Source organism: Mesoplodon mirus (assembly GCF_964341445.2).
Source record: "Mesoplodon mirus genome assembly, chromosome: 14".
NCBI classification, from domain to species: Eukaryota; Metazoa; Chordata; class Mammalia; order Artiodactyla; family Ziphiidae; genus Mesoplodon; species Mesoplodon mirus.
The window spans coordinates 55836612-55852564 of NC_138990.1; the positions used below are offsets into that span (position 1 = coordinate 55836612).

A 15953-nucleotide genomic window follows, 5' to 3' on the forward strand; every position below is an offset into this window, starting at 1 on the left:
CAACAAAAACACAGAAGATAACTATGAAAAGAAATTGTCTTAACATAATAAATAGCATCGAATCAAGCAAATAGCAAAATTATACCTGTCCCTGCTGAAACAGAGATGAAAACAGAACTTCTTTCTATTACTGTTTAACCTTTGTTTGGGAAGTTGTGACTAATGCTGTAAGGCCTAACACAGAAATAAAATCAAAAGATTTTGATCTTATAAAATCAAAAAACACTATTGTTATCGGTAGACATGATTAAATATCTAGAAAATCCCAGGAAATTAATAATTATTGGAATTAAGGGAAATTGACTATTAAAACATGAATACCATTCATGATCAAAAATACCTAGGGGGCTTCCCTGGTGGCGCAGTGGCTGAGAGTCCGCCTGCCGATGCAGGGGACACGGGTTCGTGCCCCGGTCCGGGAAGATCCCACATGCCGCGGAGCAACTAAGCCCATGAGCCATGGCCGCTGAGCCTGCGCGTCCGGAGCCTGTACTCCACAACGGGAGAGGCCACACCAGTGAGAGGCCCACGTACCGCAAAAAAAAAAAAAAAAAAAAAAAAAAAAAAACCTAGGAAAAAGCTAATTATCATAAATGTTCTTTCCAAATTAATTGATAGATCATTCCAACTGTATTTTGGGGAATCACTCCCCCTCCCCAGTTCATTTGGAAAAATAAAGAGACAAAATTGGCAAAGAAAATACTGAAGAAACGTTGACAAACCAATCTTATTATATATGAAAATATTATAAATATAAAGCAGGATTTCTTTCTTTCTTTCTTTTTTTTGTGGCCGAGCTATGTGGCTTGTGAGATCTTAGCTCCCCGACCAGGGATCGAACCCTGGCCCACGGCAGTGAGAGTGGCGAGTCCTAACCACTAGACCACCAGGGAAGTCTCTAAAGCAGGACGTCTTACCCTTGGCACTACTGACCTCTTAAACTGGATATTTCTTTGTTGTGCGGGCTGTCCTGTGCACTGCAGGCTGTTAGCAATATTCCTGTCCCCTACTGACTAGAGGCCTCTAGCACCCCCCAACTCGAACAACAAAAAAATGCCTGTAGACATTGCTGAATGTTCCTTGGGGGACAAAAATCGCCCTGGTTGAGAATCACTGATTATAAAGTGCCAATCATTAAGACTGGGGCACTAGCATAAGAAGTTAATGGAATGAACCTAGAGATTATCATACTAAGTGAAGTTAGACAGAGAAAGACAAATATATGATATCACTCACATGCGGAGTCTAATTTAAAAAAAGAAATGGACTTATTTACAAAACAGAAACAGACTTACAGAAATCGCCAACAAACTTATGGTTACCAAAGGGGAAATGCTGGGGGGAGGGATAAAGCAGGAGCTTGAGATGAACACACACACACTGCTATATATGACAGATAACCAAAAAGGACCTACTGTATAGCACAGGGAACTCTACTCAATATTCTGTGATAACCTCTGTGAGAAAAGAATCTAAAAAAGAATGAATATATGTATAGGTATAACTGAATCACTTTGCTGTACACCTGAAACTAATATAACATTGTAAATCAACTGTACTCCAATAAAATTAAAATATAATAAAATAAAATAAAAAGAAGTTAATGGGAAACAATATTTTTAAAGAAGGAGGTACCATATGTAAATGGGGATGAAGAAGACTTATTCAATAAACGTGGGTCAACAAATAAACAATCTGGTGGAGAAACAAATTTGAATATTTCATATGATATCTAAAAGAGACTTCAATTTGATTGAAGAGTTAAATATAATTTTAAAAGTCAAATCATAAAGCTAGGAGAAAATATGACTGAATGTTAAGTTACTAGACTGGAAGAACTTTCTACGGTCAGAAACAATAGAAATCATAATGGGAAAAATGGACAGATTATAGAATTTTAAAAATACTGTATTTCAAAGAATAACAACTAAAAGGCAGACTGGTAAAATATCTAGCTCAAGAAATATCCAGCTAGATATAAATTATCTAGTTAGACTGGCTAGATAGCTCAAGAAAATATTCTCAAATACATAAAAAAGGTATAAATATGAAGATATTCACTATAACATTATTTAGGAAAGCAAAAAAGCTGGAAACAACATATGCGTCAGGTCATAGGGTAACAGTTAAATAAACTGTCATACCAACTTTAAAGAATATCATGTAGCCATTAGAAATGGTAATTATAAAGACTAATAAAACACAACAATATATCTAGGATATGGTAAGTGAAAAAAGTAAACAATGTGTACCTGTCACACAATTACAACTATATACAATATGTATATGTACAAAACTGGTTGGTTGTAAAGCCTGAACAAAAATGTAAATTGAAAAAATATCAGGACATAAGAATGTTACATGCAGTATAACTTAAAGCTATATGGAAAATATATAAATAGAGATGAGGAAAAGGCTAGAAGAAAATACACCACATACTAAAAAGACTAAACACCAGATATGTAATTGAGGGCATACTTTTTTTAAGTATTTAGAGGAAGAATCATGAGAGCATACATACCAGCAGAGAAAAGAAACCAGTGTGAAAGAGATACTGAAGATATATAATAACAGGAAATAAGCTGGGACGAAGTGAGAGGGTGGCATGGACTTATATATACTACCAAATACTACCCAGATAGCTAGTAGGAAGCAGCCACATAGCACAGGGAGATAAGCTCGGTGCTCTGTGACCACCTAGAGGGGTGGGATAGGGAGGGTGGGAGGGAGACGCAAGAGGGAGGGGATATGGGGATATATGTGTATGTATAGCTGATTTCACTTTGTTATAAAGCAGAAACTAACACACCACTGTAAAGCAATTATACTCCAATAAAGACGTTAAATAAATAAAATACAGGAAATAAATGATGGAATAAGATAGAGGAACCTATAGAAAGGGAGAAGATTCAGATGGTAGGTTTCAGTCTTAAAAGAAAGAAAACGCACTACCTTACTCTGGTGCAGAAGGGAAGGAAAAAAGAATAGGTAAAATTTTGATGTGTAGAAGGTGTGGGCCCAAAGGCACATGCACTATGATTTTTAGCCATGTGAGACTGTTTATAAGCAGCATGATTATCAAGTATGGGTAAATATGGCCATGCCTCTTCTGTAGAGTGTTTGGTTTACTAAAAGTCAATAAAAAGATTTCTATGAATATTAAAACAGAAGTAAGCATTATACAATATTGAATGGCTGCACAATATGGAAATAAAAAGTGGAATGTACATATTGGGCTTCATCTTAAAAAAGTCCTCATAGAGAAAAATTCTAAGGGGATTCAGGTGCTAAATATTTGTTAAGTATTTTCTGCTGGTATATTAGACATGTGTTTACTCAGTCATTTAATGAAATAACTGTTGTTTTATCCAGAAACATGATAAAAATTTAAGAAGAAATGCTCACCAAAGAAAGGCACACATGGTGGATTAATAGACCTGAGTTTTGCCAAATATTTCTTATAGTGATCTTCACTTAGTTCATGAGCTTCTTCTAAAATTTTCTTTTGGCGACTTGGTATTTGCTACAATAAAAAAAAATAATGTTTAGGGAATATAAGTTTACAAAAGGAATCACAGGTTTTGCCAAAAAATGCCAGGCTTAGAGTAAAGCCCGAACACAACAGTATCAGTTTGATGCTAAGAATGATAATACTGCTTCAAAGAGACTATCTTCATAGACCCTAGTACAAACTTAAAGAAAAAGTGTGTGTGTGAGAGAGAAATCTATTTTATCTTGCCATTCCTCAAACAAGTATGTGAGCATTTAGTTGTACATTATATTACAAATAAGGTGCTGAAATCTTTTTATTCTTCTAACTTAGGCTAGGACCTGTGAATGCATTTTAATGAGACTGCCTAATTTACAAAGAGCAACCAATTCAATACAAAATTTAGGTAATCCATCATTTCAGCTGTTACTGAAAAGATAGATGAGGCATGTAAAAATTAAAGGTCATAATTGTTAACATCCTGATTCCTAGGAACAGGGAATGGAAAAAACACCTTTAGATAAGCAAACCTACCTCAAACGTGTGGTCTAGTCTGTATACAGGTGATGAGTTCATAGCACTGACAACCTCAAGGACACCATTGAAGTTGTTCAGCTCTTGAAAGACTTGCAGAATCTCAATTATTCGACTCACCACAGCTACTCTTTCTTCTAAGTTTTCAGTTTCTACAATACATCTGGGAATCAAAGACAAAAAGTGAATTAAAAAATTTGGAGTTTTCCCAACGAAGATATGATTTAAAGAATTTAGCAAACAAAATGGAATGGAGGGCAGCTATAGTGTAACAGTAGAGAATACGTATTCAGAATGGCAGGTAAATAGTAGGTGAATGGAAGAGAAGGCAATGCCTTCAGTCAGGCATGCTGCTTGTCACTGTCTTCCAGACTGATACAGTCAACCAGTCAGTCATTCTTCCTATTATATTTGGTGCATTCTCTCTCAGTATTGGAGTTCTCTGATCAGTCTATCATCTTGTTGAATGTATGCTGGTCTTTAGGATGTGGGTGTGTTCTAGGGAAACTTATTCTCAAATTTAAGAATTCTCTGCCTCTTATTCTTCATCTAATTGTAAGATTTTAGTGATTAGTGCTTAATTTCTTTCTTTGACATACAGAAATAATTACCTACATTTCTAAGAACAGCTCTTTAGATAAGCACTATAATGTTAAAACGTGAATGAAAGTATTTTACCACCATTCAGAGTAAAAAATTTTTAATTACTTAGAAAGAATAAAAAAGTCAATGAAAACAAAAGCTCTTTACATTTAAATACCAAGAATCCTTGGAAAGTACATATATATCCAAGTAAATAGCTAAAAGGAAGCTATGCTCAAAAAAGAATTCCTCAGTGAGCATTTATTCTCTATTTCTAATATTTGAGAAAAATTTTTATTTACTAATCACTTATCAGTAAAGAAAATATTTTAAACTTGGTTTTCAATAATGTGATAGTAAACAACTCAATCTAAGAAAAAATAAAATACACATATGGAAAAAATAAATATAAACCAATATTAAACATTAACAAAAATGTAAAGTTGTGGATTACACTATTCCCTGGTGAGGCTGATCTAACAGTGAAAAACAAAACACTGCAAAACTATCAAAATAAATTTGCCTTATTATCAAATTAAACATAACATGTTTATGCATTAAAGTGTTAGATGTCTACAAATCATATACCAGCTAACTAGTTATCTAGACATTTTAAAAGGTAAGATACAAGTATAATATGTTTACATCTTTTTTTAATTCAGTTGATATTAACTAGGTATACACAATGAGATCACCTGTGGAGCTTTTTATAAAAACCAGGTAAGTCTGGGATGATTTATCCAGAAGTGACTTCAATTCTAATGCACATCTATGGCTAAAAACCACTGTGGCAAATGAACAAGAACCTCTTCCACCGAAAAGGCAGAAACTGGAACCCTTGTACAATGTTAATGGTGAGAATGCAAAATGATGTAGCCACTATGGAAAACAGTATGGAGGCTCCTCAAAAAAAAATAAAAATAGAACGGTCATATGATCTGCAATCCCATTTCTAGGTATTTATCCAAAAGTACTGTAATCTCAAAGAGATATTAGCACTCCCATGTTCACTGCAGCACTAGTCACAATAGCCAAATGTGGAAACAACCTAAATGTCCATCTACAAATGAAAGGATAAAGAAAATGAGAAATATATGTACCATGGAATATTAGTCAAAAAAGAAGGAGATCTTGCAATATGTGACAACATGGATGAACACTGAGGACATTATGCTACGTGAAATAAGCCAGTCATGAAGGACAAATATTGCATGATTTACATACATGAGGTATCTAAAATAGTCAGACTCATAGAAGCAAAGAACAAAATGATGGTTGCCAGGGGCTGGGGGAGGGGGAAATGGGGAGTTGCTAATCAACATGTATAAATTTTCATGTTGATTAGCACTTATTTACACAAGATAAATAAATTCTAGAGATCTGCTGCACATTATGCCTATAGATAATAATACTGTATTTGTACATTGAAAAAAATCTTACGACAATTAAAAAAAGCAAAAAGAGAAAGAAAAAGATCAGGAAATGGCCGCCTTCTCAGTAATCTATTAAAAAATAGGACAGAAATGAAAATGGTCTGTATGTCTTATGAATTATGTTTCCTCTTTATAGACATAACTTTTAATTATTATGATGGAAAAGCGCTTTTGCAACTGAAGTGTAGTTATTTGACTTGATAAAGAAGAAATCAGGAAGCAACAGTTAGCGGGCAAATTCCAAAGTTTTACTTTTTAGAGGCTAAGAAGTAATAACATAAATAGAAGGAAGTCCTAACTTTCAGATGACTTATTTCTCATTAGGAATTGCTTTCTGGTCTTTATCCACACGCTAGCTCACATTCCAGTCATTCCTTTATGTCACTGGTCTTGTGTTCTGATAATGCCAATATGATCTGTGGAAACTTCATATCACCCTTATAAAATATGGGTCAAGATCATAAAAAATATGGCCAATACATAAAACTCTAATATCTGGCTCCAATTATAAAATTGTATTGAGGTTATGGACTTTTGACATGACAGTGTAAGAAGTTCTGTTTACTCACTCCTCAGGGAAACTGGTGAAAATTATATATATAATTATATATATAAAGTTCTAGCAGTCTCTGGAAATGGCCCTAAGAGCAAATGGCAAATAAAGAAACATCTACTGGGACTTCTCTCGTGGTGCAGCAGTTAAGAATCTGCCTGCCAATGCAGGGGACACGGGTTCGATCCCTGGTCCGGGAAGATCCCACATGCCGCAGAGCAACTAAGCCCGTGCGCCACAGCTACTGAGCCTGTGCTCTAGAGCCTGTGAGCCACAACTACTGAGCCCACGTGCCACAACTAATGAAGCTTGTGTGCCTAGAGCCCATGTTCCGCAACAAGAGAAGCCACTGCAATGAAGAGTAGCCCCACATTCGCTGCAGCTAGAGAAAGTCTGCGTGCAGCAACGAAGACCCAATGCAGCCACAAATAAATAAGTAAATAAATAAAAAAGAAGACAGAGAAACATCTATTCAGGAAAATGTACAACTCAGTAAGAGAGGCAAGAGTTTGTGGTGTCTGAACGAAGACTTCCTCTACCCTCATTCCTCAGAGAACCTTGCGGGGTTGGGTAGGGTGGGGGGGCAGTTAGCCCAGACAGCTAAGAACACAGGGCTCCCTACCCCTCTGACCTCTAAAATGTCAGGCTTCACCGGGGGAAAACACAGGCAACAGTAAACTGCCTGGAAGACAGACCTGATACGTCAGATTTAACAAAAAAAGATTTCAAAGTAGCCATTCTGAATTTGTTCACAGAACTAAAGGAAAGTATGATTTAAAAAGTAAAGGGAGGTATGATTACAATGTGCACCAATAGGGAGGATCCTAAAAGACACAGGAATTATACAGGAAACCAAATGGAAACTCTGGATCTGAAAAGCACAATAGTTAAAATAAAAATTTTACTAGAGGGACTCAATAGTCAATTTGAACTGGCAGAAGAAAAAAATAGTTAAACTTGAAGACAGAGGTACTGTTTAAAAAATGAAGGCAAAATAAAGACCTTCCCATATAAACAAAAACTAAGAGAATTTGTTGCTAGCAGACCCACCATACAAGAAATTGTAACGCAAGTTCTTCAAGCTGAAAGCAAGTGACCCCAGATGGTAATGTGAATCCACACAAAGAGCACTGGTAAAGGTAATTATATGATTATAAAAAACACTATAAATGCCTATTTTTTTCCTTATTGCTTTTCTTAACTGATTTAAAAAGCAATTGTATAAAATAATGTGTATGTAATATATTGTTGGGCCTATAACATAGAGAAATGTAATGTATGTGAAATACATTGCCAATAACTACACAAAGAGTGGGTGAGAGCAAAGCTGTAACAGGCTAAGAAAATAATGGCAAATGGTAGTAAAGCAATAATTATAACAATGTATTGTTAGATCTACATCGTTAATTATATGTCACATATTTTACAATACTACAAAAGGGAGGGAGTGAATAGAGCCACAGAGGAGTAACATTTCTACATATCACTAGAATTCTGGCATAAATCTGAAGCTAATTCTGTTATGATGTATGTGGCAAACCTAAAAACAATCATTAATAAAGTAACTTAAAATGCTGCATTAGAGGGCTTCCCTGGTAGCGCAGTGGTTGAGAGTCCGCCTGCCAATGCAGGGGACACGGGTTCGTGCCCCGGTCTGGGAAGATCCCACGTGCCGCGGAGCGGTTAGGCCCATGAGCCATGGCCCCTGAGCCTGCGCGTCCGGAGCCTGTGCTCCGCAACGGGAGAGGCCACAACAGTGAGAGGCCCGTGTACCGCAAAAAAAAAAAACAAACAAAAAAAAACCCAACCTGCATTAGAAAATTATTCACTCAGTGCAAAAAAAAGGAGGAAGAGAGGAACAACAACAACAAAACAAGACATGAGACAAACAGAACTGCAGTGAAATTTATAACATAACTGCTATGAAATGTAAGAAGATCAGTAATACTCACTTCTCAAACCACAGAGTGAGATTAGTGGTATGCCGGATCATTTTCAGAAGATTAGGAGAATTAATTTCTTTGTCTTCCTTTGTCCACACACTTCCAACTAATTCTGATGGCTGTACAGCTCTAAAATCATCAAGACATAATTCTATGTGATACTTTTCCCTCTAGTATACTGTATTATTAAGTAAATGAGATAAAACGTTTATGAAAACAAGAACAAAAACATTATAATTTTGCATCTTTTTCTATAGATTTAAAAAAACTCTGTATGCATGTACCTGTGTACTTTTTTTTTTTTTTTACTGCTTTACAGTAGCATTTTGCTTTGGGCAAGGTTGGGATTTCTTCATAGTATCTTTCCCAGCACTTATAAATATTATCTAACAAATTAGGGTGAGAAAGTAGTTTGGGATAATTCTTTTAAATAAATGATAATGTTATAATAATCAGTCCAATGAGGGTATAGTAATCGCTGCATTCATAAATCTTTTTTTTTTTCCCCTCCTAAAGGAGGGGGAAAAAAACCCTCCTGGGAAGGGTACTGGGAAAGAAATAAAATACATTCTAACACTGATTTTGGGAACAGTGATGATTTTTGGTGGGAGATCTATAAATTTAGTTCCATTTTTCATTTAGTTTTTACAAAATTAAATAGTTTGAAATCTAAATAGTCCAACTTTAAAACTAGAAACATTTTTTTTGAGATAGTAATTATATCAATGTAGGAAAACTATAAAAGGCTAAATGGCAATGACTTAAGTTCTCAATGACAATGGCAGTAGCTAACTCATTGAGCCCTTACTCTGTGCTGGGCAATGTGCTACGTGCTGTAAATGTATGGACTATTTTAAACCTTGCACAACAGCTCCAGGAGTAGGTACCATCATTAGCCCCATTTTACTCTTGAGGAAACTAAACAGCAGAGGGATAAAAGTTACACCAGAAGGTTAAAGTTGCCCAAGGATACCAAGCCAACAATTGGTAAAGCCAGGATCTGAACTTAGCTTTACCAACTAAGGGTGACTGCAGAAAGAGAGAAGCTGTAAATCCAGATAAGAGCAAAGAGGATGAGGGAGTGAAAGAGGAGCCTTCCATACATCAGGCCTTATTACAAGACACTTCATATACTATCTCATTTATGTCTTATAACAATCCTACATGGCAGAAATCAGCATTTCATTTTAAAAGTTAACTCATTTGAAAGGATTTTTCAGCTTGAACATCAAATTACATACCGATATAGATCTGATTCAAGTAAAGTGAGTTGTCGAGCAATTTCTATTGGGTGTAAGGTGAGCAGGTCAAAAGTCTCTATGTGCCCAGGTCTGCTTATATGCCACTCAACTGTGGGAGGTGAACTCTGAAATGTAATATTATGACCTGGTCCATTGTCTCTTGCAATTTTTTTCCTTTGGATTATTTTAGTGATGGATTCAACCCACTTTTTCATTGCTTTACCTGAAATAACATTACATTAAAAAGAACGTTTAAACATTTTAGTCAATATTTTATTTTTAAAAAATAGTTTTAAATCGTGTAAGTGATACCTGAATATATCTTTGCTATAAAAAGTTCAAATGATCAAAATTTAAAAATGAAGTTCCCTTTTACCATTTCCCTATTCCCTATCCCAATCTCAGTTTTCTTCAAGTGGATAACCACTGTTAATAGTTTGGTATATATTCTTTCACATCCTTTTTAAATAAGAGAAAGTAATTTATTTGTAGAAACTTTTCACCTCTATTGTTCTACTTCAGTTCAAAATATTATTTTATAATCCTCTCCAAAAAAGATATATCTTGCACAAATAAGATTTATAATGAAAGATCCTACAACATTAGCTGGTAATCTAACAAACTTTGCATTTTATAAACCAAACAGTGCAGAGGACTCCTTCATTTTGTGTGAGCTTTTCATGTGGCTTCATTCTGTACTATGCATGAAAGTACTATTATTTAACCCTTTATTTTTTGATTCTCATTTAGAGTGTATGATGGAAACAGAAACAAGTTTGTCTAGGACATCCTTAGACCTATACAATCAAAGTACCTTTAAAACTAGAAGGGGAACTGGAGATCATCAAGCCTAGCTCCTCATGTTACTGAAAAGGAAACTGAAGTATAAAGCATCAAAATGATTTTGCCAGAGTCATTTATCTAATGAGTGGCAGTGTTTGGAAGAGAACTCTTGTTTCTCGGCTCTCAGTTCAGTCCGCTCTGCTGCCTCTCTGATATGTTATGCACTAGTCACCTAATTGTGTCCCAGTCAACCTCCATCGTGGTGTTGTAATGGCACAACAGTTCCTAATTGTCCTTTGGTACACATATTTTCAGATGTGTTAAGACAGCATAAATTGAGACTTTTTCTATCCAATTCCAAAATATCAGTAAGTTGATTTACTAAATGAAAATTCATTGGATCAACAGGATGATTATTAAACAATTTGTAGGTCAAAAATGGCAAAAAATTTTAACTTTTCCAGTTGGTTATGCTGGCATCATTACAAACACCTCTTAACTACACTGAGCAGTAGTGATGTCAGTTGATAGTCACCATATTGGTACTTTTATTACATATAAAACTAAGGCACTTAAAAAAAATACCTCTTACTGTTCCAATAAATTCCTCCATTCGCTGCAAAAGATCTGCATCTCTTTCAAAATCGTAGAAGTGATGCTCTACCCAGTGCCGACATACATTTAATACTCTATGGCATTAACACAGAAGAAGAATCAAATTACATGGGAACTCGGACATAAACATTTATCACAAGGAGTGGTATAAGTGAAAACAGAGTAACTCTTACCAAATTAAATACAGCTGACCCTTGAATAACAGGGTTTGAACTGCACGGCTCCACTTATACTTGGATTCTTTTTTTTTCCACTAAATCTATACCACAGTACTACTTTTTTCCACTAAATCTATACCACAGTACTACACCCTAGGCAGGTGGTTCAATCTGTGGATGCAGAACCACAGATTCAGAGGGCTGACTGTGGATTTTCTACTGTGCCAAGGGTCAGTATCCTTAACCCCCATGTTGTTCAAGGGTCAACTTTAATCTTACGAGTGGCTTACCACTTTCAAAATTCTACGTTAATTAAGACTTATACAGTAATTTCTGATAATTCCTCTTTACTTCACTCATTTTACATGTTACTTCCTCCTTGCTTGGGAAACATCCTTATTTAACTCTGAAACAAAAATTCAACAAAAGCTTATTTACTTCAGTTATTTATTTAATGCTTACCGCAGTTGTACAGGCTGTATATATTCTTTTCTAAACCTTTTTAGTTCTGCACTCAAGGGCTGATCTCCATTCTCTATAGCTATGCGATCAGCTTCCGTTGGCTCAGGCTCTGGAATTTCAAACCTAACATAAAACAGAACAAACTAATGAAAAGATCAATGATATCAAATTATGCAAACAGAAAACGACAAATCTTTTCACTAGTCAGCACAATCAAGAGAGCACTGTAAAAAATACTAAGGATATACACATCAGTGAAGACAAGTGAGGATTCTATAATGTAAAGACTAATGATTTAATTTTTTAAGAAGAAATTAATACTTGCCAATATAAATAAAACCAACTAGACATATAATAAAGAATACATGCAAAGTCTAAAAATAAGTGTGATTATAAAGTTAAGGGAATGATATTCATTTTTGGCTTGTGTAATTACTCTAAATCAGCCAACATAAAACTTTTTAAGGGTAAGTTCTGAAAGCTGACTGCTCTTTGGGTACATGAAACACTTTTCTTGATTACAGTACTTGTTCACTCTATTTTCCTCAACATGTGGTATATTTGAAAAATTGTTTAAAACATTTAAATTATTAAAATTTGAATTTCCAGAGCCTAAATTCTACATTTTAATAGTCTTTAACCTGATTAATTCTGTAAATTTGAAATTTCACATACTGAGTTTCCATGTAAAAAAGTCTGCCTATTTTTGTATTTAAATAATCAAAGCTAACATATTATTATAAAATAAATGGTCATCCAAGAGATTTTCTTCTTAAAGTATTCATGAACGACAACTTAAAGCTCATTCAATATATTTCCATATCTTAGCTCAATCTCATTTAAAAAAAGAACAAAGAATTTAAACATTTTAAATTGACAGACCTTTCTATTATAAGACTCAGTAGTTCTTGAGGTTTACAAAAGGATCTATATGTTGTAAGAAATGTCCGAACAAAATTGGGATCTATGAAGAAAAAGGAAAAATATCTTATTAAAATCTTTTATTCAGAATGATTAAAACTACTATTTACATTTTCAAAAGAGATTAAATAGTCAATTTTAAAAGTCTCAAAATGTTTTGACCACACAGAATACTTTGGACTTTGAAATCAACTGCTAACTTTAGTTTCTTCCTAAATTAGTGGCAAAATCATTGATACTAAAATTTTACATCAACTTATTTCTTGACCTCTGCACACTCTGACTAGCTGATATTAAACTCATTACTGGCCACAGGAATACAAAGGGAAGAAAGGCAGAGCATAAAAGCAAGCTTCCATGTGCTACATGGATCTCAGAACATCACCAGTTGGTTTATCCCCCTTGTACACAGAAAGGCCACAGCAATAACCCATTACTTTTCCTGCTCTTCAGACTAGTTTATCTGGATTAGTTATCTGGATTTCTTTAAATCATGTTAATAGAGCATACAACTGGAAATTGGATCTTATAATGTAGATTAAGTTAAATAGTTTCTAAATTGTTTTATGTGCTAAAAGTCCTAATTAAAACTGCTAAAAGATGCTTATAAATACCTATAAGTTATTAAAACTATTAAATGTGTAAGAATATGTTGATTTGGCTCTCTTCACAACTTTTAATTACTTTCATTGCCAGCAGACGCAATGAGAGTTCAATCATAAGAGCGGGAGTCTTCAACCCCGTCCATGAGAGGATTTGCTTTTCATTCATACTTCATGAAGTAAAACAGGAAGCTGACTGAGTGTGATCACCTCTCCAGGCCTGCCTACTTGAGTCTCTCCTTGACAGTATTCTCCCAGAGTTGTGGAGAAAGGCTGCTGTCTTCAGCACAAGAGACCTGGGCTATCATCTGCATAAAGGGAGTTGGAGGTGGCGGGAGACATCTTCCCATGATGGGGAATAAAAAAAAACACTCACCACTCACTGTAACTCAAATTTCATCAAGGTCCACATTTAGTTGTAAGAGTCTTTAAAAAGGAGGAGGGGAGAATTCATTAACTTGAGTTTTTTTATTGGGAGTATCCTTTTCTTGCTTCACATCACTAAGGAATGGTAAGCTCTAATTTAATGATAAATTTATTGAGAGTAGCAACTACCTTTATTTTTGTTAGGCTACACACTATGGATTCTTTATAAGAAATACAATGTCTGTTATTAGCATAGGATTTAGCAAGAATCAAATTCATTTGCATGGAAAATCTCTATTTAGTCTGATTCTGTCTAAGAATCACCCTAAATTGAACATTAAAATAAAATAACTATATTAACTCCCCCCCCCCGGCCAAAGTCAAATTCATGGATTTATCATAAAATAGAAATCTATTTCCAATCTATTGGTATATGTGGTCATCAAGATAATGAATTGATTTAAATATCAGACAACCTTCAATTTAAGATTATAATAATTTTTTAAGTTAAAGAAAAATTTACATAATAAAAATATATTGGTTTTAAATGGCCCTCTTCTCCTTTAGCTTCATACCTTCTGAGGCTAGAGTGGGTTACTGATAAAAGTGATTTAAATAGATACAATCCTTTAGTAATTTCCTCTTTGTTGGTATTTTATTGTTTGTCTTCAGTTACAGAGTTCCTCAAACGTTAAAGACTAATGTCTCAACCAGAAGAAAAGATTTTAAAACAGAAGGCTGTACAAGATTTTAAAACAGAGATTTATATCGGTTTCATCACAATCCTCCCTTTCAAGAATCTTCTTCCTGTTCTGCAAATCTATATGTAAAGGTGAGGCTACTCAAAACATCATGTACTTAGGAAGCAAAAGCAGTGGCCACTGTAGAGATGCTGAGCTGTCACTGTTGGAGAGTCCAGACCCTTAGTACAGAATGCTCCAAATATATCCCTGAGCTGTGTTCCAAAATTAAGGGTAACCTCTCCCTTTTTTAAAAGAAAAGTTTATTTTAGTCTAAAAGTCTAAAATGAATATCCAGATCCATTTCTTCTCAAATGCCACCTAAGTCAGGCTAAAAAGTTGTGGGATATCAAAGATACTTTTAAGTTGAAAAACAATAAAAGCAAGTTCTAAGTGAATTAAAGTATGTTTTAAGAAAACTGGCTATTTTTAAAGGCAAACTATTTTAAAACAGCCTTTTCATCTTTTACCAAAACTTCTGGCCATTTCAGTGCTTTATTAACTGATGACAATGCTGGGAAAGTCATGATGTGCCTCAGTGCCACATCAGTCAAAAGGGATCACATCAATTCCTGATGTCTGTTACGTAATGAATTCAAAGAGCATTCACATAATTCATTCCATATGATTTCTGTGAAGTGAGCAGGGCGGCTGCTGTTTTTCCCTTCTACATATGACAGAAGTAACTAAGAGTTATCTAAAGTCACACAATAGAGTGAAAGAGATGGAACCAGAATCTAGATTGTGTGATTTCTGATTTACTGCTTTTTTCTGCCATATCACCTGACCTCCCTGGATTAAAGGATCTGTTAAGGTTTCCAAAGCTGTGAGAGCTAAATATAAAGAATGAATCCATGAGTTACATAATCACTGTAGAAATTTACATAAATGATTCAGAATGAAGCTGTAAACTGCTAGTCTTGGTTAAAGGCACTAAAGTCATTGAGAAATTAGCAGTCTAATTGTGATTCTGTAATTCTTGTTAAGCCTTCTTCCAGATTTTAGGAAGTAGCAGCTGTACCTTCCTGTACACTATTCAGAAGAGGAGTTTCTGAAGCTGGCGGTGAAATAAACACTCCCACAATCATCACTGTTGTATTAACTTCTAAAGTGACTCAAGTTTAAGTTGTTTTTAGCTTCATTAGAAATTAGAGCAGTCTTGCCAACAGAAAAAACCAGCAGAAGCTAAAAATAAACCAAGAAAAATTGGCAAGAGTTTAAGTACTTTCAAAAAACATCTTAAAGGCTGCATATATTCCCAGGCTTGTATTAATTTAGGCTCTATTTCTAGTTTCTAAAGCAGTGGGAAATTGCTAATGAATGAAAAACTTATATTAAGAGAGGACATAACATCTATATTTGAAATTTTGCACAAAATTCCATATTCCAGAAGCTATTTTTATTTCTATTGATTTCCCCATTTCAGTGATAGTGACACATATAATGTCACACTAACCACTGGAAACCTTTATCTTATTGATGATACAAAGGACTAAGATAATTAGATATTTTAAAAGTACCCGTCAATAA

At 34.7% G+C, this 15953-nt stretch overlaps 1 protein-coding gene across 2 annotated transcripts in view; it reads right to left on the reverse strand.

Annotated features, from left to right (window-relative positions):
• Positions 1–15953, reverse strand: part of SOS1 (SOS Ras/Rac guanine nucleotide exchange factor 1) — a 140632-nt gene that overhangs the window by 16946 nt on the left and 107733 nt on the right. For both annotated transcript variants that reach the window (XM_082642697.1, XM_082642696.1), the window contains exons 11-17: positions 12677–12758; positions 11795–11917; positions 11145–11248; positions 9777–9999; positions 8545–8664; positions 4025–4187; positions 3406–3523 (exon numbers count right to left, since the gene is read on the reverse strand). In XM_082642697.1, the coding sequence (XP_082498823.1) occupies positions 3406–3523; positions 4025–4187; positions 8545–8664; positions 9777–9999; positions 11145–11248; positions 11795–11917; positions 12677–12758 (933 nt within the window). The remainder of the gene's footprint in view (positions 1–3405; positions 3524–4024; positions 4188–8544; positions 8665–9776; positions 10000–11144; positions 11249–11794; positions 11918–12676; positions 12759–15953) is intronic.